The following is a 26965-nucleotide window of genomic DNA, read 5'->3' on the forward strand; positions in this document are numbered from 1 at the left end:
GCCTATGCACAGACATCGTTTGGTAGTTTTTTCTATCAACTGCGATGAAAAAACTAGTTTTGGAGAAAGTTCTCAAGATATCTTAACTATGTTGCACATAACGTCACATATGGTAGCAGACATTCCTTTCTTCCCCATTCTCATCATATTCTCTTGTTTAAATTGATACACTTTTTTGGTTTCACCTTAGATCTTTTTGCATTTTGTTTTGCTTGTTCTCGTAATACTATGGCTTGCTTTTCGGATAATTTTCGATTGGGCGACAATAGCGTTTTATCTCCACCCCCAGTATATCATACTCGGTCTTTACCTGAGGTTTCCACTAGTAACTTAACCTCCTTTTCTGATACCCCAACATTATCTTCCCATGTTAATTCTCCCGATTTGCTCAGTGATTCAGAGGGCAAGCCCTCTTCATTACCTCAACTTCATTCTATGCCTCCCGATCCACATCTCTACCCCCCTCCCCCTTCACTACCTCAATACACGTCTGTTGATACCTCTCTCAATGTACAGATCAAAAAACAATCTCTTGATCAAGTCCCTAAATTACAATCTACTGATCCTTGTAGTTTGACCTTGTGGCTCTTTTCTGCACGAAAATTTCTAAATATTGGTTTAGCTTCTTTTCCTCAGTTAATGGGATTACTGTCCCCTAAAACGACCAGTTTTTTTTACTAAATTTTGGGTTGATAATATGTTAAGTTTTTCCAATTGGTATCAACTTCGGAATGCCATACACAACTATTTCTTACCTTACGAAATACGTTGCAAGCTGAGCCTTGAATTTATTCGTCGTCATCAACTTCCCACTGAACCTGCTCATGACTATCTTGATTCGATTACGACCTATAGTGATATTTTAAACATTGTTCACTCGGTCAATGACTTAATTTCTATCGTCCAATTCTACGCTACTCCTTCCTTTCGGCAGCTTTTCGATGCCTTAAATCCTCCTACGTCCATGCTTCAGCTTTTTAATTTAGCTCAATCTCACGCCATTCATTCTCTGGGAGATATTTCTTATTACTCATCTATCCCCCCTCCTCTCCATTCTCGTCCTTTACCTTCTACATCCGTTTCTTCTGCTAATACTCCTTCTCCTATTATTTGCTTCCGTTGTAAAGGAAAGGGTCATATATCTCGGAATTGTGCTACTCCCTATTCGGGAAACGTGGCTTATAATACCAATATAAATGGTCCGTTATTGGACATTATAAATTTTCCAGCTAACTCATTCTTGGTTGCCAGTGTTTCGCCCTCGTGTGCTAGGGTGGGCTCATCAGTTGGTACCTAGCACACCTACCAAAGTCTCTTAGTGCATTGGCACTGCCGGTGGCTCCAGTTAGCCTACGCAGTGGCCTCCACGGTATGCACTAGCCAGCGTATTGGTAGGTGTGCTAGGTACCAACTGATGAGCCCACCCTAGCACACGAGGGCGAAACGCTGGCAACCAAGAATGAGTTAGCTGGAAAATTTATAATGTCCAATAACGGACCATTTATATTGGTATTATAAATTTACTCATTCAGGACAAATATTTCAGATTCCCTATGGGAATCAACATCTATATCATCTGATGGCCAAGCAGGCATCAATTTTTGATAATGAGACAAAGTCTCTTAGTGCATTGGCACTGCCGGTGGCTCCAGTTAGCCTACGCAGTGGCCTCCACGGTATGCACTAGCCAGCGTATTGGTAGGTGTGCTAGGTACCAACTGATGAGCCCACCCTAGCACACGAGGGCGAAACTGTAATCCAATCCGAGCACCCCAATATTTGAAGATATTTTTATTAATAGAAAATTGGCTTAAATTTGCTTTTTATGTATAAGAAATGAATCCTACATAATGACGTTCAGTACCGGTACACCAAAACTGAATAGGATAATCTTCACGTGCTGCTGGGTAGGCAACCTGCTCATCAGAATTGTGATGTGTTTACTTATCTTCCCCTGATTTGTAATCGGGAAGCTTCGCCTGTGTGTTGTATAGAGTGTGCCGTGTGGTATGAGCTGTATCGAGACATGTTGTGCGAAATACCTGGCGATTATAACAAGATGAATTTCAATTATATTTTGAAAAAAATAGATATTAAATATAAGCAAAAAGGCTACACTTTAATTTGTTATACTGAAAGTTAGAAATTCGTTACAGTGAAATATTTTAACATACATTAAATAGGGAAAAGGGAAGCGGCCTAAAAATAATTTAACTATTCTGAACATTATATTAAAGTGGCATTTGTTACAATATTTTACTGTACTACTGTTTAGATTGATGTCTTCACTGCCCAGAATAATTCTTCTTTTAAATTCATCCTGTGTGAGATAAGACAAACCGCAGGGACTCTCTTGCTTTTCACTGCTTCCTCAGAACTGAACTACAACCAACGAAGACCTTTCTGTTTCACACAGCAAAAACCCAAAAGAATATTATTACTAGTAAAACTATTGCTTTAGATATTCATTACTTAATGAACAATATATAAAGCAACAGGTTATCAAGTAACAATTAGCTCATTCTACAATGAAAATCTGGCATTTACTATGCAAATACAATAATCAAACTCCTTATCATTTATGACAGTATCAAACAGTATAATAAAATTGAGAATATTATAATCAAATGACTTCTATGGTTAAGAACAAAGGATAATCACCAGAGACTCACGTTCTTGCAATTGTGCCTTATGAGCTGCCCTTTTCTTGAGTTCTGCTTCAAGACGTTCTCTGGATCCCCAAACTTCAAGAGCTCTGCCAATCAAACAAATTCCAGAACACATGACTTCCAAAAATTAAAAAGGAAAATTACAAAGCAAGCTTATAAATTTAACTTATAAGACTTTCAAATTTTATACCCATAAGCCTCAAGATCAACGAAAGTATTACATGGATTCTGGTTTTTGAGAATGACACTTTTCATTAGACCTTCCTTCCATGAAAATTTCAACTTGTTGAGAGTTTGGATAGCTAGCCACTCCAGTTCCCAGGACATGAGGATAGTTCAGCATAGCTAAGTACAAAATATATCCATGAGGCACATCTACAGGTCTAGGTGGTAATGATACCACTTCTTTTGCAGTCTAATCTGCTCCTGCTATCCCCGTGTGGCTAGGAAATGTTGTTGTTGTTGTTGTTGTTATTATTATTATTATTATTTTCCTTAAAACATACATGTTCAATCTAGGGGTGGTAGATGGAAAAAAGGCAAGCCCCAGATACATGGAAGTGCCTCCATCTCCTAGAAGATCATTAATCTGCTATACTGGAGGATGTTGTGGGAAGCACACCTATAGACTGCAAACAAATCAAGAAAGTGTTTTTGCTCTGATTATAGCACAAACTTCACAGCTTCCAAGAGAACAAAATGCTCCATAGAATATACATTACAGACACTAGGTAGCAAGATCTTTCTGCTGAGATAATCATAAATAAAAAAGCATTCAGCATTCTCACCAACCTTAGAGCCAGACATGAAGATCAGTCATGTGTTCCAGATACTGGTGAGGCATAAAATGGAGGTACCTCGTTAGGGGTCCAGACAAGACAATCACTTGTAAGCACAACTAACTCATGACACAAGTTTCAACTGAGAATGTGACTCCTGACCAATTTTTTAATTTCTGTAGATATCAAATATCAAAGAAACATTGATAGCATAGATGTTTGCTATTCCTCAAACTGTTGAATCATAAGTTAGTAGCATCTGCTCCTGTCTTTTCTATCAAGATGAAACTTCTAATTCAGTCAGCACCCTGGGAAAGTGGTTAGTCCGGGAAGCAGCAGTTTAAACTGTAATTGAAAACAATAAATTAAACCACCTCTCCAATACTTATCAATCCTTATATTTAGGATGCAATCATTACAACTGGTGTTATAAGTTGGGATATGTTTCACTTAACTGTCGTAAGCATCTTCAGCTACAATAAACTTAACCTAAAGTTTGGTCAGGGTCCCGAACCTAGTGATCGTAAAGTATAGCAGTTCTCTAAAATCTAATGTTCAAATTAGTGAAGATCAATAGCCATAAAACTAGTGTGTAAGCTTATAACAATTTCAAATAATTAAGATAATGAACTAGAAACACTACATCCGTATTGATGGAGATTAAAATACATCAAATTATATGAGCTGATAATAAAGTAAATAAAAATCATATTAGATTTCACATTGCTATCAAAGCAAAGCAAAGCAAAGCCATCTCCGTACAGGCCACAAAGGCCCTTGGAGGGGTGGAAGGTAAAGGCTTCCACCATTCGTAACCTCGGCACGTGATGCTCTACGCCCGGCCACCTTTGCCCCCAGGAATTAACCTGGTACTTATTTTTGGTGTAGGTTGAGTGAACCTCAAGGCCATATGCACCTCCGGAAGTGGAAATCTTGTTTCTTAAATTTTACGACTTCCTGGCGAGGATTTTTTTTTTTTTTTTTGTTATAAATAAATATAACATTTTTGTATTGAAAAGGTGGACCGTTTTAAGTTTTTCCTAACATCCTTCCTGGCGAGGATTCGAACCCACGTCCTTCCGAGCGAACCGAGAACACCTTTACTGCCTCGGCCAGGCAACCACTTCACATTGGTATCAGTCAAACTAAAAACCCTACATCGGTATTGACGGAGATCAAAATACATCAAATTATATGAGCTGATAATAATGTAAATAAAAATCATATTAGATTTCACATTGCTATCAGTCAATCATTGAAAATGTTTTTTGCAATACTATTAAAATTGTTTTTATTTTTGTTGAGTGAAGGTAAATTAGAATAGTCACTAGTTAAATCTCATTCTATTGCATAGAAATGAGAGTCAGGTACGAAAAATCACTTAGTTGGTTGACTAAAGGAGTAGTTCACATCACCGAATTGAATCACGCCTGAAACTGCATAAGTACTGTATGTAGAGGCAAATGTCCAGATTTCCTTTAATAAAAGGTTAAAGCCGTAAACAGGTGATCTCCAGTTTCTACAAGGAGTTCAACAAAGTCTTAGATGGAGACTAAAACGCACTGAGCATGTATTGAAGTCTGAAAATATAAAAGAGAAAAGATGTGCGTCAGTTTCTAGAAAAATAGAGTACTCCATAATGTGAGAGTCTAAGACTGCTTAATCCTTATGTGGATAGAGAGGCGACTAGTCACCTTCAGAGGGGTCTCTTCCCGCATCGCGCTCATTTGTTTCTCTCCCTGTCCGCCTTCTGCGCGACGTCATGTGATATGAGACAGCGGTCGCCCGTCCAGCTGACACACATTACCACTACAGTCTAAAATGGTCATAACTTCTGAACCATTCATGCAAATAATGTCCTGACAAGGTTATTGTAATCCTTATAAAATACTGGAGGAGGTCAAACAATTTATTTTGATGAGGAACTCGAGGATAATATCGAAATATTTATTTAATTTTAAGGAGTTATATTTTTTTACCGCGGACTGTAGCATAAAATCACTTCTAGAGGGCAGCCGGTTGGAAATAGGTATGTGCCATCGCGGACTTTTTTGTAGAGGATTCTATGCTCTACATTTCGTACGCTTACACTTGGGGTCTATCGTTGATGGTTCACGCAGCGTAAGCCAAGAAAGCAAGTGACCGACCGACATTTTTGTCTCTATGTATTTACTGTATATGTGCTGTTATGTGCTAATAGCTGGGCTGAGTAGCAACTCAAATGGTAGATCGCTGGCCTTCTTAGCCCAACTTGGCAGGTTCGATCCTGTCTCAGTCCGGTGGTGAAGGTGCTCAAAAACATAGTTAGTGGGACGTAAAATCCAATGACATTAAGATTATTATGTGCTAATAACTTATATTTCTGAATATATTTCGAAGCTCGTGAAATAATACAGTATCCGTGATCCGATATACAGTAAATACGAAGAAAGAGACAAAAATGTCGTGCGAGAAGAGGCCTGTTACTGGATCTCGGTTATTTCAAAAGGGGGCCTCACACATCCCAGTCATGAGTGGTTAAAAAATATAGCCCAGTTCGAAATTTCATTTGGTGTGTTTCACGGTAAGACTGTATTCAGATGCAAAAAAGTGAAAACTCTTACTTCTATTATTAAGTCAAAATTTCCAGTATTCCATGACAAAATAATTTGTCTCTACGTAAGGACCAGGACATTTATTAGGATATGTCATTTTAACGCAAAGAGTAAGGAGCTAGCACTGAGAAAATATGCCAATAAGAAGGCTAAGCTTTGGGCTGGTTCATCAAGTAATTAAGTCTCCTGACACGTACGTTTTAATAATTTAATATAATTCCATAAAGATGTCGATATGATGCATATTTTCCTATGGCATTTAATCTAAATATTTACTTCACCAGGAAATGAATTAATTATTTTGAGTTGCATGGGAATATTTTATTTCTTATCGTAATATATGTCATGTATTTAATAGTTGATGTTCTACCTGCTCAGCATGTGACGAAATTTAACCCATTTTCACGTTTTTAAATCTATTGGAAGTGCCGTTACTTATCGAATCAGACTAAATCAGACTATTATTTGATGAAAGATTGAGAAGATGTTTCACAGGCACGAGAATTCACAGGCTTGCTGTACTGCGACTGTGTTCCTTACTCGCTATCGTTCATACCGCGTGACGTCAGAGCGCTCCAGCCAATGGAAGCTTCAACCGCCGGAGTAGCCTACCTTATATTCTAGTTACCTTGAGTCACCTTAGCCACTCGAGGAGGTCTGGTAATCGTATGTCCGCTGCTATGTGTTTTTTAGGGGTGCGCCTGCATGGGTGGAAAGCAAGCTGGGAGGGGAGAGGTAGGTGCAACCTTGAGAGCGCTAGAAGTTGGTGGCGAAGTTATGGCATAAAGGAGGAGATAAGGCGGAAGCTGTGTTATGACCAGGGGGTTATTTAAGAGTTTATAATTGAAACTTCTTGTGAAATTATTATGATTTATATCAAAATTAGTAAGTAACCTGGGGACTTGTTCAATTATCGGGCTATTGTTTCTAGAAACATCATTCAAATTATTATTGTTATTAAAGTGTTGATTAAAAAATGGAAGTGTTTTCAAATTCGGTCATTAACTTGCTTTTATTTATTTAATAATGTGAAGGTCCTCATCAACTGTAGTAAAATTATGCCCATAATCCCTCATATGGTTGCTCATAGCTGACTATTTTTTATGCTTTAAGGCATTATAATGTTCCAAGTATGTAGTTCTAAAAGTATGGCCAGTTTGCCCGATATAAGAAAATTCATACCAGGTGCACTTAAGTCTGTAAATACCAGAATTCAAAAACTTGTTGTCCTGAGAAATTCTACAGATGTAGTGTTTTTAGTTCATTATCTTAATTAAATGAAATTGTTTTAAGCTTACACACTAGTTTTATGGTTATTGATCTTCACTAATGTGAACATTAGATTTTAGAGAACTACTATACTTTGAGATCACTAGGTTCGGCGCCCTGACCAAACTTTAGGTTAAGTTTATTGTGGCTGAAGTTGCTTACAATAGTCAAGCGAAACATGTCCCTACTTATAACACCAGTTGTAATGATTGCATCCTAAATATAAGGATTGATAAGTATTGGAGAGGTGGTTTAACATATTGTTTTCAATTACAATTTTTATAATCTGATATCCAATATGGTTACAATGAGATTTATAACATGTAATAAGCAGCAGTTGCCAATTTAATTCTGCTATTCTTCTTCTTCTTGCCATGCCATCTTTTGCAATTGATGAATATGAAACATGTTCTATTATATGTATTTTTTTAATAAGTATTAAATGGTGGAAATACAAACATTTCAATTTAAGGAATAATTATTTTATGTGCTGTCTTATAATGAAGATTGGTAATCATCATGGCTATTTTAGTCTTTGAGTCTGCCACATAGAAAAGCAACATCGTCCTCATCTTGATCTAGTCCCTCAAGTTCTTCAGCCAGACGATTCTTCTTTGGCCAGGTCTTCACTGTCCTGAGATCTTCCCCTGCATCACCAAGTGAAGGATCCTGGACTTCTTATTCCGCATCACGTGACCAAATTATTAAAGTTTCTGCTTCTTGATGGGAAGAATATTTCGGTCTTGTTGTTTAGCGTTTCCATGACCTCAGTGCTGATTCTGCAGTGTAGGGGTACACCTCTTACCTGGAGGCCCCACGTTCGATTCCCGGCTAGGTCCGGGAATTTTACCTGGATCTGAGGGCTGGTTCAAGGTCCATTCGGCCTAAGTGATTACAAGTGAGGAACTATCTGACAGTGAGATGGTGGCACCGGTCTAGAAAGCCAAGAATAACGGCCGAAAGGAACTGACGTACTGACCACACGACACCTCACAATCTCCAGGCCTTCTGGTTGAGCAGGTGTCAGTTGGTAACCCATGTCCCTTAGGGGATGATGTGCATGGGGTTTGGTTTGGTTATGACCTCAGCATACCTGACAACTTTTGAAACGGGCTATCAGTAATACACATGCACGACAAAAAAATCTAACAATTTTCGTCATACCCCAGCTTTTGTATTACAAACTATCCACATCATGTCCGTATCAATATGACAATCTAACATTCAAAGAAATATTTTGCCACCTAATTCATACTTTTATTTGCCTTTGGTAATTTTATAAAATCATTAATAGTACATGTTTCTACTGCTTTGCAGTTATCATCAGCTATATTTACACAAGCTTAGGTGTAAATAAGGTAAAAGTATGTATGCACAATATATGTTCTCATATTAGCCTTGATAATTTCTCATGGGATTTTTTTTTCGGGGGGGGGGGGGGGGGGATTTTGGTGGTGGTGAGGGAAGGGGGGGGGGGGGTGGAGGGTTGGAAGCGTGGGGAAGAATGTTTAAAAAGTGATTAATAACTTGTCCTTAACTAAAATATTGTTAAATTCTCTTCTTCCAATAAGAAGATAAAGTGTCTTTCTTACCTTCTGCTCAGAAACATATTTGAAAAACACTGGTTAACTTTAAGCAACTAACTACTTAAGATGTTATTAAAGTAGAACTAAAACATATTCTTAACTAAAATATTAATAAAAACATGTCAGCTTCCAGTTGAGGAGTTAAAATCTTCATATTTATGCTTAAAGGTTTGTGGAAAAAGCTGACTAAATTGCTTTTCTTATTGCCAAGGGTAGATTCTTAGAATGCCCTTGCATCTCAATGTGGGATGTGTTTAGAAGTTATTATTCCCATAGGCCATATAATTGGGCAGCTTATAACACAATCCCTGTCTGGATTCACGTCTTTACTGCCCACTATCTTGGGTATGGGTCTGTGTCCTCTGTCCTTGATCTGGTATAGTAGCGATGTGTTGTAAGCCTGTTTGCTAGCATGGTTCTCATGAGAAATTATCAAGGTTAATGCTAGAACATATATTGTGCATACTTTTACCTTATTTACACGTAAGCTTATGTAAATATAGCTGATGATAACTGCAAAGCAGTCAAAACATGTACTATTAGTGATTTTATAAAGTTGCCAAAGGCAAATGAAAGTATTGAATAGGTGGCTAAATATTTCTTTGAATGTTAGATACCCCAGCTTGACGAAAATAATAATACTTCTGGGCTACAAAATACAATGATTCATGCTTTAAACAGGATACTTCAATGAAATCATATCTACTTATGTCATTGGCCAATGATTTGTAGACGATCATAACAATCAAGAAGAAATCCATGTTAAACAGCAGCAAGCATGGTGAATATTGGTGTGGGGCATACATAATAGGCCTTCTTTGATAAATTAAGCATATATGCGATAATTGAAAAAAGGCTTATCGTTATCGTGAACACGTTCACTTCCTTGTGTAAACTACTTTATTGTCACTGTAAGTCACAACATACAATTACACACAATAGCAAGTGACACTACAACACTTGATAGCGGAGTACCCTGAAGTCGATTCTGACAAGTACAGACATCAACAACACTGAGTCGCTCAGTCACTCTCTTGAACTGACTGGCTCACTGATTGACAGCTCGATATATATACTGTTCGATCAACCATCTAGAATTATCAATTTCTGGAAGGGTTCTTACAACACTCTAAATGGAACACACTTGAAACATGATCGACCAGCTAGTCGAACGGAGTACTCCGGTAATGGATCCAGCTCGAACTTTCGATTACTGTTTACCAATACACATGGAAATCTCTCCAACATTCCTAATGTCTCTCTACGTGTACCTGGATAATAAACCTTACAGTAAGTTTCCAAAACCCTTCATATGTACTAAATTATAGCAGAATACACCTAATACACGAACATTATAGAGTTTTCCACAGCTTTCGACTATATAGATTTTGAGGTTAAGCTTATACACAATATGTATTTGAGGTTATACAAATTTATAATACATATTTACAGGGAAATCATGTATTAGTCATATTTAACATTTAATAAAAGATAATTTAACATATAATAAAATATAATTAAAATATATTAAACATAATAATTGAAGGTTTTACCACAATTAGGAAGTGGTACCTACGACAGGCTTTACACATTAAAACTTGTTTAACGTAACACAGGCAAGAAATAATATAATACACACTGCAAATTACATGCTAGTTTGATTTTAGTCACAGTTGTGGCCTTTTTAGCTTCCTGAAAAAAGTCTTGAGAAAATGTTTTTCTATAACAGGGACTATAACTCCTGGTCTTCAAAGTAGAAATAGACTCCAGAGATTCACTGGACATGGATGATCTGAACTCTGTTCTATTTTTCTTCACAAGACTGAAAAGAATGCAGAATGTGAACGTGAACACTTTAGATCTTCATATTTGGATTGTGTTGTGACTTTGTGCCTGACGGTGTATGCAGTCTGGCTCATTTAACTGTTCTGCGTTTTTCGTGAACATTGTGAGACAGTGCCAAACATTGCGTGTGCCGTGCTGATGCTCGGAAGATTACGCATTACTTCTTTACATTCCACTTCGTCATTTTTATATCGCCTCTTCAACTGATATTGTGTGGACTTGACTGTTAACTTCTTTCTTCCTTATGCATTGTTTTTTGAGTTATAATCAGCTGATGATGACCCAGACTAGGGTCGAAACCGGTACCATTTCCACTTTTAATTAAATAAGAATATAATCTCTACATCTCTTATTTACTTGTATTGAATAGGATGAACTACCATATTTATTATTTCAATTTTACTGCACTTCACATGATTACTTAAATTGTTTCTTCCACCATGTGCAATGTTAATATCACACCCACATACCGTGCAAGAGGCAAATTTTTCTCCCTTTCTTGATTTTAGTATGCACAGAAAATCAACAGAATCATCATCATCAAGTTTCCACTCCAGTTTCCTGGGTGTGGTTTACGAGCGTTCTCCATTTTAGTATATTCATATACCACCGCTCCTGCAAGACTTCATCCCAGTTGATTCCTTTGGATCTTCCTTCACTTGGTCCAGCCATCTCCTCCTAGGTCTTCCAACACGTCTCTTTCCAGAAATCTCAATATGCAACCATTGTTTTGCAATTCCTCTTTCTGTCATACGTCTGACATGACCAAACCATCGCAAACGTGCCCTAGTTACGGTCTCCTTCATGGACTGATTTATTCCAGCTTGTTCTCTAATCTTCTCATTTCTTTGTCTTTCCTAGTCTTTTGAAGCATGCTTCTTAGAAACTTCATTTCTGAAGCATGAAGTCTGCTGTCATCTTTTTTGGTAGTTGTGCACGTTTCCAACCTAAAAGTCAATATAGGGACAAAGTATGTCCAAAACAGAGTTTGTTTTGATCTTAGTGGTACTTGTTTATTCCAGAGCAGATATCGAACTTGCCGATAGAATTGACTGGATTTCTGAATACGGTTATTTAATTCAAGCTGTATTCTGTTGTCACTTGATATTATGCATCCAAGGTACTGATACTGGTTTATTGTTTCCAATTGTACACCCTCCAGCATTATATACTATGTGATCAAAAGCATCCGGACACCTGGCTGAACATAACGTACAAGTTCATGATGCCCTCCATCGGTAATGCTGGAATTCAATATGGTATTGGCCCACCCTTAGCCTTGATGACAGCTTCCACTCTCGCAAGAATATGTTCAATCAGGTGCTGGAAGGTTGCTTGGGGAATGGCAGCCCATTATTCACAGAACGCTGCACTGAGGAAAGGTCTGTGAGGCCTGGCACGAAGTCAGCGTTCTAAAACATCCCAAAGGTGTTCTATAGGATTCAGGTCGGGCCTCTGTGCAGGCCAGTCCATGACAGGGACGTTATTGTCGTGAAACCACTCTGCCACACGCCATGCATTATGAACAGGTGCTCGATCGTGTTGAAAGATGCAATCGCCATCCCCGAAGTGCTCTTCAACAGTGGAAAGCAAGAAGGTGCTTAAAACATCAATGTAGGCCTGTGCTGCAATAGTGCCACGCAAAACAACAAAGGGTGCAAGCCCCCTCCATGAAAAGCACGACCACACCATAACACCACCACCTCCAAATTTTACTGTTGGCACTACACATGTTGGCAGATGACGTTCACCAAGCATTCCCCATACCCACACCCTGCCATCGGATCGCCACATTGTGTACCGTGATGTCACTCCACACAACGTTTTTCCACTGTTCAATCATCCAATGTTTACGCTCCTTACACCAAGCAAGCCGCTCAACCATGAAATCCAAGTTTTCTCACCTCCTGCCGAACTGTCGTAGTACTTGGAGTGAATCCTGTTGCAGTTTGGAATTCCTGTGCGATGGTCTGGATAGATGCCTGCCTATTACACTTTATGACCCTCTTCAACTGTCGGCGGTCTATGTCAGTCAACAGAAGAGGTCAGCCTGTACGCTTTCGTGCTGTACATGTCTCTTCACGTTTCCACTTCACTATCACATCAGAAACAATGGACCTAGGGATGTTTAGGAGTGTGAAAATCTTGCATACAGACTTCCGACACAAGTGACACCCAATCATCTGACCACGTTTGAAGTCCGTGAGTTCCGCGAAGCGCACCATTCTGCTCTCTCACGATGTCTAACGACTACTGAGGTCGCTGCTATGGAGTACCTGGCAGTAGGTGGCAGCACAATGCACCTAAGATGAAAAACGTATCTTTTTGGGGGTGTCCGGATACTTTTGATCACATAGTGCGGTATTATCTTTACTTCGGTGTCTATTAACAGACATTGCAGCAGTTTTTGTAGGACTTACTTTCAGTCCATATTTTTTTCAGATGATCATTCCAGACGTTCAGCCTTTCCTGGACTTCCATCTCGCTATTTCCCCAGATAACTATATCATCTGCAAAAGCAAATGTTTTAAGATCCATGCTGATGTTCCTCTTCACTTCTTTTATGATTTCATCCATGATGGTGATGAATAGCAATGGTGAAAGAGCACTGCCTTGTTGCACTCCTCTAGACGTCTGGAACCAATCTGTATATCCATTTCCTACTTGAACACAACTGTAGCAGTCATCACAAAGCATTTTTATTCTCTGAATGAGTTCCATAGGAACATTCTTCTTTTTAAGGCACTCCCATATAGTTGTTCTAAGGACATTATCGAATGCTTTTTCGATGTCTAGAAACACAAATGTCAAGTTACGATCTTTCTGCCAGTGCTTTTCTAATATCATGTTCAGTGTCAATATGAGGTCTATACTTGAGCTATCTTTACTAAATCCATATTGTTCTTCTTGCAGTTGGTGTTCAATAATTTTCCTTAATCTTTTCTCAAGAATCTTCTCAAATATTTTTAAACCATGGGACAGTAAAGTAATCCCCCTATAGTTGCTGCACTTTTCTCGACTTCCTTTCTTGAACAGAGGAACTATAACTCCCTTTTTCCAGTCATATGGTATTATTTTATCCTTCCTTATTGCCCTTATCAGCCTGTATAGCCATTTAATTTGTTGTGGGCCAGCAGCTTTAATCATGTCTGCACTTAGTTCATCAAAGCCAGTAGCTCGCTCACTGCGCATACTTTTAAGGGCTGATTCTACTTCACTCCAAGTTGGTGACATTTCTTCAGATATATTATCACCGCAGCTTGACTGAATCTATGCATTAGGACTGGAGTCCTTCTTTATACCATTGTATAAATTCTCAAAGTACAATTTCATAATTTCTCTTATTTCTGTGTCTTCCCTAGTGGTTTCTGTAAAGCTGTTATTTGCTCATAATTACTGCTGGTATTTCTAATAACACTGTATCACAATTAGAAATTTGCTTTACTATCTTCTTCCAATTTATTTGTAAAATCAATCCAAGACTTTTGTTTTTCTTCTGCTACTATTAGTTTCACTCGCAGTCTACAATCTCTGTATGTCTGTTATAATTCACTCATTTTTAATTCATCTTTTTCATCTCCTTTCTGAATTTCTTTATCACGAGCCTTTCTTGCTTCATTTTTCTTCTGGACTGCGCTCTTTACTTCATCATTTCACCAGGCTGTTTTTCTTTCCTTTACTTTACTACTAGTTTTGCCACATATTTCTACAGCAGTTCCAACAAGACATTCTTTGAATCTGTTTCAGTCTGTATTTCCTCCTTGTGTTCTGTCTGCAGGTATTTTGGAGGCCACCTTTTTTGTATACTTCATTTTGTTTTCTACTTTTTTCAGTTCCCAGGTTTTAATTTTTGGTTTTTTAGTTTTCCTTGGTGTGTGGATTTTTACATTTTTGATGATTGCAAGAAGCAGTCTGTGGTCACTATCTAAGCTCTCACTTGGTACAACCTTAACATCACAAATAGTTTAACCAGCTTTTCCATCAGATATTATGTACTATATTAAGGATCTGGATTGTCCATCCCAACTATACCTTGTTATCTTGTGAGATAATTGTTTTTGAAACCAGGCGTTATTTATTTTTAAGCCATTTATCACACAAAACTCTAGAAGTTGTTCACCTTCCTGGTTCCTGGTACCAAAACCATGCAGGCCCAACACATTTTCACACCCAAGTCTGTCTGTTCCCACTTCTGCATTCAGATTTTATTTATTCGTATCAGAAGCATTAATACTATAAAATACATATATATATACATACTATTACTGAATTATATACATTATCAACAAAGTCACAGTTATAAAAAAATAAAAGTCTATACTACTTTTGCTCAGAAATTGGCAACATCCAGTGCATTTTCTGTTGCCTGAAGTAGATCTTGTACTGTACATGTTTTAGGGCACTTACTACACTGCAACGAATGAGACGTAGTCTGGATTGTACCACACTCACATAATGAGGACTCGATGTTGAAACCCCATCACTAATACATTTTCCACTCCCTCAGTAGCTTCCTCCAGATCAGATCAAAATTGCTCCTTTTCTTCTTCATCACATCCAGACTGTGGAGCATATACCTGTATGATTATTAACACCTCCTTATTGAAGGAGACACCCAGATTGATGATTCTGTCATTCACATATATCACTTCACTTACAGGATCTATATCTTCTCTCAATACAAATCCTACACCATTCCTAGCTTTGGATTTGTTACCCATTCAGTGAAGTTTATATCCTTTCCTCAGTTGTTTTTACTCCTGTGCCTTTCCATTTTGTCTCACTTATGCCAAGGATGCAAAATTCCGTCCTCTCCAGCAAATCCACCAATTCTTCACATTTATGTACTTGTCAATGAGGTATGTTTAGTGTTCCAATCCTGTGTTTGATTTTCTTGATTTGGGACTTCTTTGCATACCACTGTAAAAGATCATCAGCTTTTCAAGTCATCATACGTTATAAATGTTTGAGAAGATTTGTCAGTCCGGTGTTTGTTTTTCTTTCTGAGGCTCATTTTAGTTTTGAAAGCAATCCAAATTACCCTTCAGCTGGCTTGCTAAGCCTAACACTGGAGAGGAGTTTCTGTTAGGGTTTTCTCCATTAGCCTTTGGCAGTCCCCTGCCACTTCTACAAGGCAGCAACATTGGTATCCTCTTCTAATTAACCCCAGAGAGGATGGGTTGCCACATCTGCCATCTCTGCCATTCTGAAAGTTACCTTCTCTGCCAAAGGTGCCGTTATGGACTTCACCTGTTACCCTGGGCAAGGGCTGCCTCGTCCGCAATCTCCACTGTTCCAAAATCTATCTCTTCCGCTGAAGATTCCGTTGAGGTCTTCATTCGTAACCCTGAGCTGGGACCCCTACCAGATGTTACACACATGGGCCAGTGTGCTCTGGAAGTACTGTTTCTTTTTGGATTTATTCACGAATCCCCCTTTAGGAATATAGCGTATGAAAATGTCCGAGAACAAATGTCTCGATATCTACTGAAACATCGAAAAGAACGTGGATCACTGACCGTCACATAAAATTATAACAAAAACACTCAAGGCAGTCAAACACTTCATTAAAACATGTAAAAGCACACAAAGTCTTAAGCCATTAAAAAAACACGACGCCAACCTCATGAACAAAGAATATGCATATGGTAAAAAAAAAACACACACACACACATGGAACGAATGTAATTAGTCCACGGAATACAGAAAACTGCGAAGCACGAAGTTCACAAAAACTCTGTGGCCGTTGTTGAACAGCAGTGAACACAAATCAGTGAAGCAACAGAAGTCCTTGTTATGTAATGTTATTTAAATTTTGTCTGGTCATCATGTTGGGTAAACAAAAACATTTAAAGAACTGAAGTGTTTATGCAAAGCAAATTATTGTATGTAGCCTTTTTATTCTGGAAAACCTCAAGAAAAGATTTGAAAAATCATTGGGGTGTAACATTTAAAAATGATTACATACTTAGGCCTATGAAGAAATGGACTATGAAGATGATTTAGGTTCAAAGGTATCTGGGTATTGACATTTCCTGATTTAAATTGTATTATTTTGTAAAGTATAGAAAAGGATGTGGAATTGTTATACATGACTTGTGAGGCAGGGTGTGCCACGTGTAAGTGGCCCTTTCCTGTCGTTTTGTAATATCCGCTAATATGCGTATTCAGCAGAAAGGATTATTCTAGAAGAATATTGTCATTGGCCAAAATACAAATGTTTTTTTATTGGCCAGTATATTAGGATTTTTAATTGGTGAATGTGGCAAACTGGAGTGTTGCTATTGGTTATTTTGTAATCACTTGATTTCCTGTTTGTGGCTTCTCGCGTGTGCAAGTTAATTTGTCCGCGTCTTTGAATTTGGATCACTACAGTGGGCGGATGCGTTTTGCATCCGTTCCGCAATGGGTCTTCAGCCGGCAAAGGTAAGCGCTATGTTATTGCCTTATGTTATTTAAATGCATTCTTGTGTTTCGTACCTTTCCCACTTAATGTAACTTCAGTAATTATGTAGAATTTCATCTTGTGTGCCGGAGTTTCCTCTCGTTTACCACATTTTCCAAAATAAAGCATTTGTATGACTTAGCTATTATGCTAGTCCGCAACATGTTGCTTTCGGAGGCAGACCTTTTCTAACTCTAGTTGTAGTTGTAAGTAACTATAACACTCTTTCTTGAATAGCGTAATTAAATTTTTATTTCTGTCGAGGTTGTCTCCTTTCATTCCGTAAATTTAACTTTAACGTGAATCTCTGTTTGTGACCGAAGAGCTTAATTGTTTCCCTTACACTCTTTTGTTTTGTGTCTCAAGTGTCAGTTAATCCGCAGTTCATTTATTTTTGTATGTTCATTTTCTCAATAATTATTTGTCTGTTGGGTGCATTATTGTAAGTCTTTTCTCCCCCATAACGTCATACGTTCCCATGGACCTAATAGGGCCCCCGCACCTTCCACTCTCCTCTCTTAGTTGTCATTTATAGGCCTGTAAGTGTTCCCTTGTATTTGATTAATTTTGAGTATTGAATGTTATCCGTCACGTTTCCATGCTCTGATGTGAATTCACTGCCTTTACATCATTTTACTATTTCCTTATTCATATTATTGTGTCTATTATTTACTATTTCTTGATTCATATTTTAAGTAATTATTATTATTATTATTATTCTATTTATTATTATTTTTATTATTATTATTTATTTGTGTACGCGCTCTAACTGACGTCACAAACTCGAACACTTCATGAAAATATGTCATAACCTTAAAAAGCCAACAAAGAACAACACTCACGTGGTCAAAGAATATCACAACAAGCAAACAGAGCGGAACAAAGAATTTATGGAGCAGAGGCTGTCAACACATAAGATTCACATGGAAGAACTGTTATCCCGGCTTTAAATTCAATTCGAATGACAACACAAACATCACACGGTTAAAAGTACCAATCATATCAAAGAATGAGTTATCAACTATCGTTGACTTGTCTTTGACCCACGCAAACAATCGATTGTACGGACGTGGGGTGATTATCGAATGTTAACGTTTCAAATTTTTGTCTGCAAAATCGTAAAATGACACCGTCCATTCGTAAAACTGTAAAATGCTGCAATTTCCATAAATTTTACACATAAACCGTAAAAGTTGGCAGGTATGCCTCAGTATTCCTTACACTTTCAGTCCATGAGATATGTAACATCTGCTGCCAGACCCACATTTCGAAGGCTTCCAGCTTCTTGCACAGGGCCTTGATTTGAGTCCACCATTCCATTACACACAATAGCATGGGAAATATATAGCCCCTGACCACTCATAGCCTCAGACATAAATTGAGATTGTGATCGCTAAGGAGCTTCCAAGTGTTTCGCACATGTTCAATTCTTGCTTTGATCTCTTGGCTGAGCTCCCATTGTTCATTCGGATTACAAACAAGATACTTGTACCGTCAAACACATTCATTCTCCTTGGTGCCAATCATGAGTCTAGCCTGAACAGACCTTAGCTTGCTCAAGATCATGAACTTGGTCTTTTTCACATTCATTTTCAGCCGCCAGTTGTTGCAAGCAACGCTGACTCTCTCCACCAAGACTTGAAGATCTTTTGTGCTGTCAGCAAGCAGTATGTTATCATCTACATAGTGAATGCTGTTGATGTGCTCTCCATAGATGCAGATTGTCTCCAGTGCTTCATCTAGTATTGCCTGTGGGTAGATGTTAAAAACCAGGGGAGACAAGACACAACCCTGATGGACTCCTTGCTAGGTTTTGATCTCTTCAGACAGGCTGTCCTCCATGCAAATGGTGGCTTTCAAGGGACAGTGCAGATTTGCACTGCGGGTGTCTCTACTGTCGAGACCGATCTTCCTTTGTACCTCCAGCAGTCTACAATGTTGTACTTTATCAAATGTCTTTTCGTAATCGATAAAACATGCACACACATCTTTGTTCATGTCCAGGCAAAACTGTACCAGGACCTGTATGCAGTACAGTGCATCCTACATCCCCAAATCTGTTCCTGAACCCAAATTGCATTTCCGAGAGTGTCCCCTCACATCTAGCATGGATACTACCATGGATGTTTTCAGAAACTTCTTTGGAATGTGGCTGATCATACAGAGTTCCTCGCATTGCTTTGCACTGGTCTTCCTTGGTAGAGTGACAAAGGTGGACTTAACCCTATAGTTTGAAATCACGCCAAGTTGAAGTTGTCAAGTCTCTCTTGTAGTTCTTCATTCTCCAGACACTTTGATGCCAACCATTTTTCTTCAGCAGCTTTGATCATCTTGGTTTTAATTTCCCAATGTACTTGATCGTATCATTGTTGGTTATAATTCTTCCATTCCTGTCTCCCATCCATTAAGTTCAGAATCTCATCCATCATCCACGGCTGCATCTTCCACATCCCTGCTGTCAAACGCTTTGTCTCTGTTATGATGAGCACCTGCTTCACACCTGCCAACAACTCCTCCACAATATGCTCCTTATTCTTCAGTCACTTCAGCCCTTCCACAAAGTTCAACCTCAACTCCGCTGTGAGCCTCGGCCCTTTTGACCTTGTTTATATTTATTAACGCTGTCCTTGGCCCTCTGTGAATGGTCTTGTGATTGAGCTTCATGTTTCCAACCACCGGGTTGTGGTCTGAAGCAATGTCAGCTCCAGGATATGTTTCAACTGCCTGGAAGCTGTTCCTAAACCTCCGGTTGAGCATGATGTAGTCAATCTGGTTCCTGATTATGTTCCCTGTTCTATCTCGAGGCGACTTCAACGTGTAAAGACAGCATGGTGGAAGTTCGAATAAAGTGTTCAGGATGATCAGATTTTCTTCGTGGCAGAAAATGAGTTGACTTCCCCTCTTATTCCACACACCCAGCACGAAATCTCCCATCTCTTCTCCTGTTCTCCCCTCCACTATCTACGTATTGAGGACCCCCATGACAATATTCACATCCTGCTTCATCATTCACATCACCTCCTGGATCTGTTCAGAGAACTGCTCAATCTCTACATCTTCCTTATCCACAGTTGGTGTTATACCTGGATAATGTTAACACTGAGAAGACTGACTAGCAGCTGCAGTAATGTGACACGGTCTGAGCATGAAATTCTTCACGGTGCAGCTCACCCGGCATGAAACAATCACAGTGATTCCTGGACGGTAATCTGGCTCGTTGTTCCCCACGTAGAATACCACATGGTCATTGGACATGCACTGTCCATATCCCAGCCATTTCATTTCAGTTACACCAAGGATCTTGATCCCAAGTCTCTTCACCTCTCATGTGGCACTGACATTCTTGCCTGCTTCATATATATATTGGACGTTCCCATGTTGTAATCCTTATGGCTGACTCTGAGATTCTTAGCACCCTCTGACCATCTAAGGTCTGCCAGGGCTAGGGGCTATATGTTTAGTGTTCTCAGTCATGATGATTGTACAACGAAACATTAATGCGGTGGTTTACCATTGCTTTCCACATCACAGCACAACACCTGTACCACTAATCCAGCTCAGCATGTTGTCGTTTAGTCCTGAACCCTTTCAGCACACAGGGTTCTCATTGGCCCTAAGTCAGTGCTGTTGAAGCTGCTGCCCTCCAACAAGATGAGTTACAGTGGGATTTAGTCCACTGAAGGACAATCACCCTCCCCATGGAGCTCCTTTACCTGAAGCTGTTGACCCTCCCAGTGGTGCCAGGTTAATTGACTACTGCCTGATATTCGGCATTGAACTGCAGTTCATAAATCTCATATTCCCTGTTCCATATTGAGACCAATATCATACAATAACCTCAAAAAGAAACGATTCTGGTTCCACCTTATTTACCAATCAGATTCTTAAAATCTATAAATTATTGTTAACTTTATTAATATTTATTCTGCCTACCCAGATGATACGAAGCATGTGACAGCAGACCCATATTTCAAATGCTTCTAATATTCTCATGGTGGCTTTCGTTATAATCCAGGACTTTACTCCGTACACCACAATGGAGAGCACATAGCACCATGCTATCCTATCCCAAAGCTGTAATGGTAGTTCTCTGCTACAGAGTACTTGATGGAGGCTGGCAAATGCTGCCCTGGCCTTCTCAATGCGATACTTTATTTCTTGAGAATGGTCCCAGTGCTCGTTAACAATGCTGCCTAGGTATATGATTTTCTCAAACCTCTATATCAGAGCTACATTGACCCAAAGATCAGGATCTATGACAGGGCCCTTTCACACAATCATGTATTGGGTCTTCCGTAAGTTCAAGGTTAGACCAAAGTTTTCACATGCCTCCAACACTATCATTAAGATCTGCTGCAGGTTCTCTGTGCTGTTGGCCATAAGGACAGTGTCGTCAGCATATCTGATGTTTTTAATCACCACTCCATTCACTTTGGTGCCACAAACTATATCATATAGAGCCTCTCTGAAGCACATCTCTGGGTACAGGTCGAACAGTAGCAGGGACAGACTAAAGCCTTGCCTCACACCATGTTTAATTATGACTTCATTCGTGAGTCAGCATCCCACTCAAACATGGGCCTTCTGTTTCCAATATAGGTTCTTAATTATGCAGCTATCATTGTCATTTATACCTGCCTCCTTCAGTATGGACATCATTTTCTAATGCTGAACTCTGTCGAAAGCCTTCTCAAAGTCAGCGAAGCATATGAATACCAGGCAACTGTCCTCTCTGCATCTCTGAAGATAAAAGAAATCAAACACTTTTTTCCACCTAATGTTTACGTTGTTCCATGTTGGAAGTATTTTCTATACATTTTATCAATGGATGAAAGATTTTCAAAGTTTTTCTGGTGAGCCTTTCATACAAGAGCACAATAAAATAAGTCCAATGATTCGCAACAATTGATGGAGAGATCTTAACAAAAACTGCAAGCTTCAGGTATGTAGGATCTCACCTACAGACTGATGGTGGGATATGTGATGAAGTGCGAAGTAGGATAAAGGAAGCATGGATGTGAAGGAGGGAAGTGCCAGGCATACTCTGTGACAGAAGGATGCCATTACATCCCACATCCAAAATATACCAAACGGTAGCATGTCCTGTTGCTTTATACAGTGTTGAATGCCGACAAGCTGACAAAGCTATGGAGCGCCAATTACACAGCATGGAAATAAATATAACCTGCTGCTCGATGAGCATCACATTCCTGTATAAGTCATCATTAACTATGTGCAGTACTCCACTTTTCTGATCATGAAGAAGTTTCTCACTGAGCAAATTTGTTGTATCGGCACTCCAACGTTGGAAAATTAACATATCCATGTAAGGTTGAACCAAGTCTCATCTTAAAAAGATCAATTTCTGTTGTGCACTTGATTCAAAGTTTATTCACAAAATTTCATCTTTCATACAGGATCATCCAATGTCAGTTTGTGCAGCTTAAAAACTTTATACAGCTTTAGCCCAAGTAACTTCATAACCCTTAATACAGAACCATAAGGAATTCCTGTTTTCTGGGAGAAGGCTAAGAGATCCTTTAGGACATCTTTCCATGTGGTATGCATGAACACTAAGATTTACTTCTGTACACCAATCTCTTCACTACCTATCATGAATACTTCTCGTAATGCAGTATTTACCAACTAATTTATGATCGCATTACAACCTGGAACTCTAATAACTGGGAATTTCTCCTTAAATAATTTCCTGACAGCACAAGCAGATTTCTTCTGGACATATGAATGATAAACACTTGTTGTCAGATAGAATAATTGGACCTATTACGTGCTAGTTTATTTTCCTGGCAGACTCTATTCTAGGATCAGATACTTGTTATTTCTTCCACTGTTCAAATGGTATTGACTGAGTAACAAGAGATTCAAGGCCAATGTAGCAGTTCAGTAAATCCCTCCCATCCAGTGTTGATAGCGCCACCATTACTAGCTCTTACGAGAGAGACATGAGAATGAAATTACTTGCCAAAGAAGAACACAAATTACATGAACAAACTTGGTAAAGGATAAAGCATTAAGAAATTCATGCACAAAATCATATAAAGGCAATTAGTTCAGCAGTAATATACTTACTTCCTCTCCACATCTGCTCTCCAATACACAGTAATGGGTGGTTCATTTTCATACGGTGAGCGTCGCTTTGTCTTTCGAAGCTCTTCCAAATGAGCTGGTTTCAAAAGGAAGTCTGTCATTGCTCGAACTGGAGTGATGAAGTTACGTTCAAGCGTATGAGCAGTTAAATCGACTCGTGGGCGAGGTTTTGGAGGTATAACTGAAAGTTATCATTAAAAAAAGGAACAATAAATGATACTAAATGGAATACAATTACAAAATTCATAAAGCCACTCGCTTATAAGTAGCCTTTGTACATAACTAATAATAAATGAAGCTGTATGAAATAATGTTTGATTATGATTTTAAAAGTACAGTAATTTTGATCCCAAATGGAAAATTAGCCAATAATTGGGACATTAAGTTCTCCAACAGACATCACAGAGGAACATAACATTAGCGTGGCTTGTAATCTTAGATAACACCTGATGATATTAACATTATTAATCAAGCAAGCAGGTTGTTTTATGTGACTGCTGATATCATGTTCAGAGCCATAGGACCTCTAATTTGGTTTATATTGAATCTGAATCACAGGGATGTGACTTTTATTTTTTAAGAACAACGGCCAAGTTTCAAAACATTACCACTTTAGTAAGCAGCCAGTGATGATGCCACTTGGCTATCACATCCCAAACATTATTAACCCATTTCCCTGCTATGATGTATCATTTATTTTTATCACCCTGACACACACAAAGATAGAATAGGACAGAGCTGAGATTAGGAAGGAAGTGACTATGGCCTTAATTAAGGTACAGCCTTAGTATCTGTTCAGTGTGAAAATGGGAAACCACACAAAACCCTCTTCGGGGCTGCCGACAATGAGGTTCAAACCCACTATCTCACAGCAATGTGACTAAGAGTGTACTACCATCACCAACACAACCTTCATTCACAAGCTATGATACAACTGCCATCAGGTATTCAAGTCAGATTGACAGTTGTATCATTATTACCAAATGAAGGTCACTGCTTCTAACTTGGCCATTTTGTTCTTGTAATGATTCTTTTTCCCTCCTTTACGTCACACCGACACAGATAGGTCTTATGGCGGCGATGGGATAGGAAAGGCCTAGGAATGGGAAGGAAGCGGCCATGGCCTTCACTAAGATACTGCCCCAGCATTTACCTGGTGTGAAAATGGGAAACCATGGAAAACCATTTTCAGGGCTGCTGGCAGTGAGATTCAAACCCACTATCTCCTGGATGCAAGCTCACAGCTGCATACCCCTAACCGCACGGCCAATTCGCCTGGTTTTCTTGGAATGAATGCTAGTATGTAAGAAGCACTGTAAATATCACAATCAACCAATTTCTTCCCACTAATGTTCATCATGACATCTCAGAAACATCTACAAATGGCATCAGTCATTTTTTTAAAAGATTAGTTTTAAAGCAAATAAATCAATTCCACAAGAAGATGCAAGTATTAAATCTTATTTTGAACATAGACTCTGGAAATTAACTTGTTTTGAATGTGAAAAACACAAAGCTGTCCACCATGAAGATGGATGTTCCAAGTGTACCATATTCTGTACAGCCTCACCTGAAACTTGTTGCATGTTGTACACATCTGCTTTGTGTTTCCTAATAACAATGACTCTTATATTTTTCTGATTCTCATGGCTATGTACTCGAAGCATGAAAACTATATTTGGTGGTGATATGCCAAAAACTTTGCTTATCAGTACCCTCTGTTCAAATTATAGTGTCGTAACGCAACCATTCGTCCATTTCCGTCAAATCACATGGAACACATCGTGATGCAATTTTTCGCATGCCCAGGCATTCCTTCAGGATGTGAAGCACAGTCATATGCGCTAATCCAGTTTCTTGGGCAAGCTCACAAATCATCTGGTTTCGATCACTGTCCAGTAACGCAGCAAGAGCATGTCTTCTTCACTTACGCTCGTAGGACGACCTGCCCGATGAATGTCCGCCACAGTTTGCTGACCATCGTTGAAGGCTTTTACCCAACGTGCCACTGTTCTGTAAGGCAATGCAGATTCCCTGCAAGCCTCTTGAAGACCTTGATGACACTGTCATGCTGTAAGACCTCTGGCACATTCAATCTTGATCCAACTTCTTTGTTCCTGTTTGGAAAACATAGTGACAACATTACGTTAGACCGCTAGCTCACAAGTGACTGTGTTTCTCTGGCTTGTGGGCACGCAGGTGATGTGGGAAAGGCGAGTCCATTTGCTCTGAGGTAAGGTAGGTATGTAACCAACGTGTGCTATCAGCAACAATATTAGACACAGCAGTGTTGCCACTATGTTCCAACCCTCGTACCTACACATAAAACAATAAAATTAATTGAAAATAATTTTAAAAACCACAGCAACCTAAGCATTCTCGAAATAGAAGAATTCATAAATTTACTTGAATATGCTATCAACAACAACTATTTCAGATTTCATGACGCCATTTATCAGCAACAAGGCCTTCCCATGGGATCCCCAGCTTCCGGTATACTAGAAAAGAATTACATAGATCACCTAGAGTATCAAGAAATTAGCAAAATTGACAACATCTTTTTCTGGTGCAGATTCGTAGATGACATTTTTGTTATTTTAGATAATAGTTTTACAAATGAAACTAACTTATTAGAACAGTTAAATAGAACAGACCCACATATAAAATTTACAATGGAAACAGAAAATGACCGCACTGTAAATTATTTAGTCATATCTGTTACCAAGCATGAAAATCAGTTAACATATAAAATATACAGGAAACCAACACAAAAATCCAACACAATAAAAATAGATGCCATCCACCCCAACGCCCACAAAAAAGCAGCCTATCATAGCATGGTATATAAAGTGTTCAATATACCTCTATCGCAAGAAGAACTAAAAAAAAGAACTAAACCTGATTCACAAAATAGCCAAGCAAAACGGATACAATAAAGAAATTATCCAAAAGATAAAACATCAACCTAAATCAAAATTAACTAAAATTAACAAATCCAAGAAAGATTACGCACTTTTTACATTCAATAACACCTATATCCATCGCATAACTTTTTTTTTTTAAACACAACTTTAAAAGAGCCTATAAAACCACACATAATAATGCCAACATTTTACATAATACTAAATCCATTAATGATAATAACAAATACAGTCATTCAGGAGTGTACCGAATGAAATGTGATAATTGTGAAGCCAGTTATGTCGCACGTACCGGAAGAATTTTTCTTATCCGTTATAATGAAAAAATTATTGCCATAAAACATAATCACTTTTCATCCATACGACAACACATCAAGGATTACAAACACAAATTCACCAGCAATGAAAATGATATGCAGATTTTACGTATGAACCTCAAGGGCCCTTTACTCAATATATCGGAAGAATTTTACATTAGTATGGACCCGTATGCAAATCCAAATTTCAACCTAAACAAAATCACAGATAGAGTAAACATCCTTTCCAATACAATTATCCCTTTATTAACCCCAGAACCGGCAGTCGTCGCGATCGCGACTCATTTCCTTGTTACTCAACCGGCAGAGTCGCTATCGAGATGCATTACGCCAGTGCTGACTAATTTCGAGATAGCGCTTTAACATTCAACATCTTTGTGACATATCTTGCATCATGTTGAAGAGGAAACTCTACTCTATAATACAGCACAA

The 26965-nt window shown here is 38.6% G+C and overlaps 1 protein-coding gene across 3 annotated transcripts in view; it reads right to left on the reverse strand.

Moving 5' to 3' along the window:
- ZnT49B (Zinc transporter 49B) overlaps positions 1-26965 on the reverse strand; it is a 174189-nt gene that overhangs the window by 86492 nt on the left and 60732 nt on the right. For all 3 annotated transcript variants that reach the window (XM_067145625.2, XM_067145626.2, XM_067145624.2), the window contains exons 4-5: positions 23278-23476; positions 2673-2755 (exon numbers count right to left, since the gene is read on the reverse strand). In XM_067145625.2, coding sequence (XP_067001726.2) covers positions 2673-2755; positions 23278-23476 — 282 coding nt within the window. The remainder of the gene's footprint in view (positions 1-2672; positions 2756-23277; positions 23477-26965) is intronic.

The sequence above is a fragment of the Anabrus simplex genome, chromosome 4 (assembly GCF_040414725.1).
Source record: "Anabrus simplex isolate iqAnaSimp1 chromosome 4, ASM4041472v1, whole genome shotgun sequence".
In the NCBI taxonomy this organism is placed as follows: Eukaryota; Metazoa; Arthropoda; class Insecta; order Orthoptera; family Tettigoniidae; genus Anabrus; species Anabrus simplex.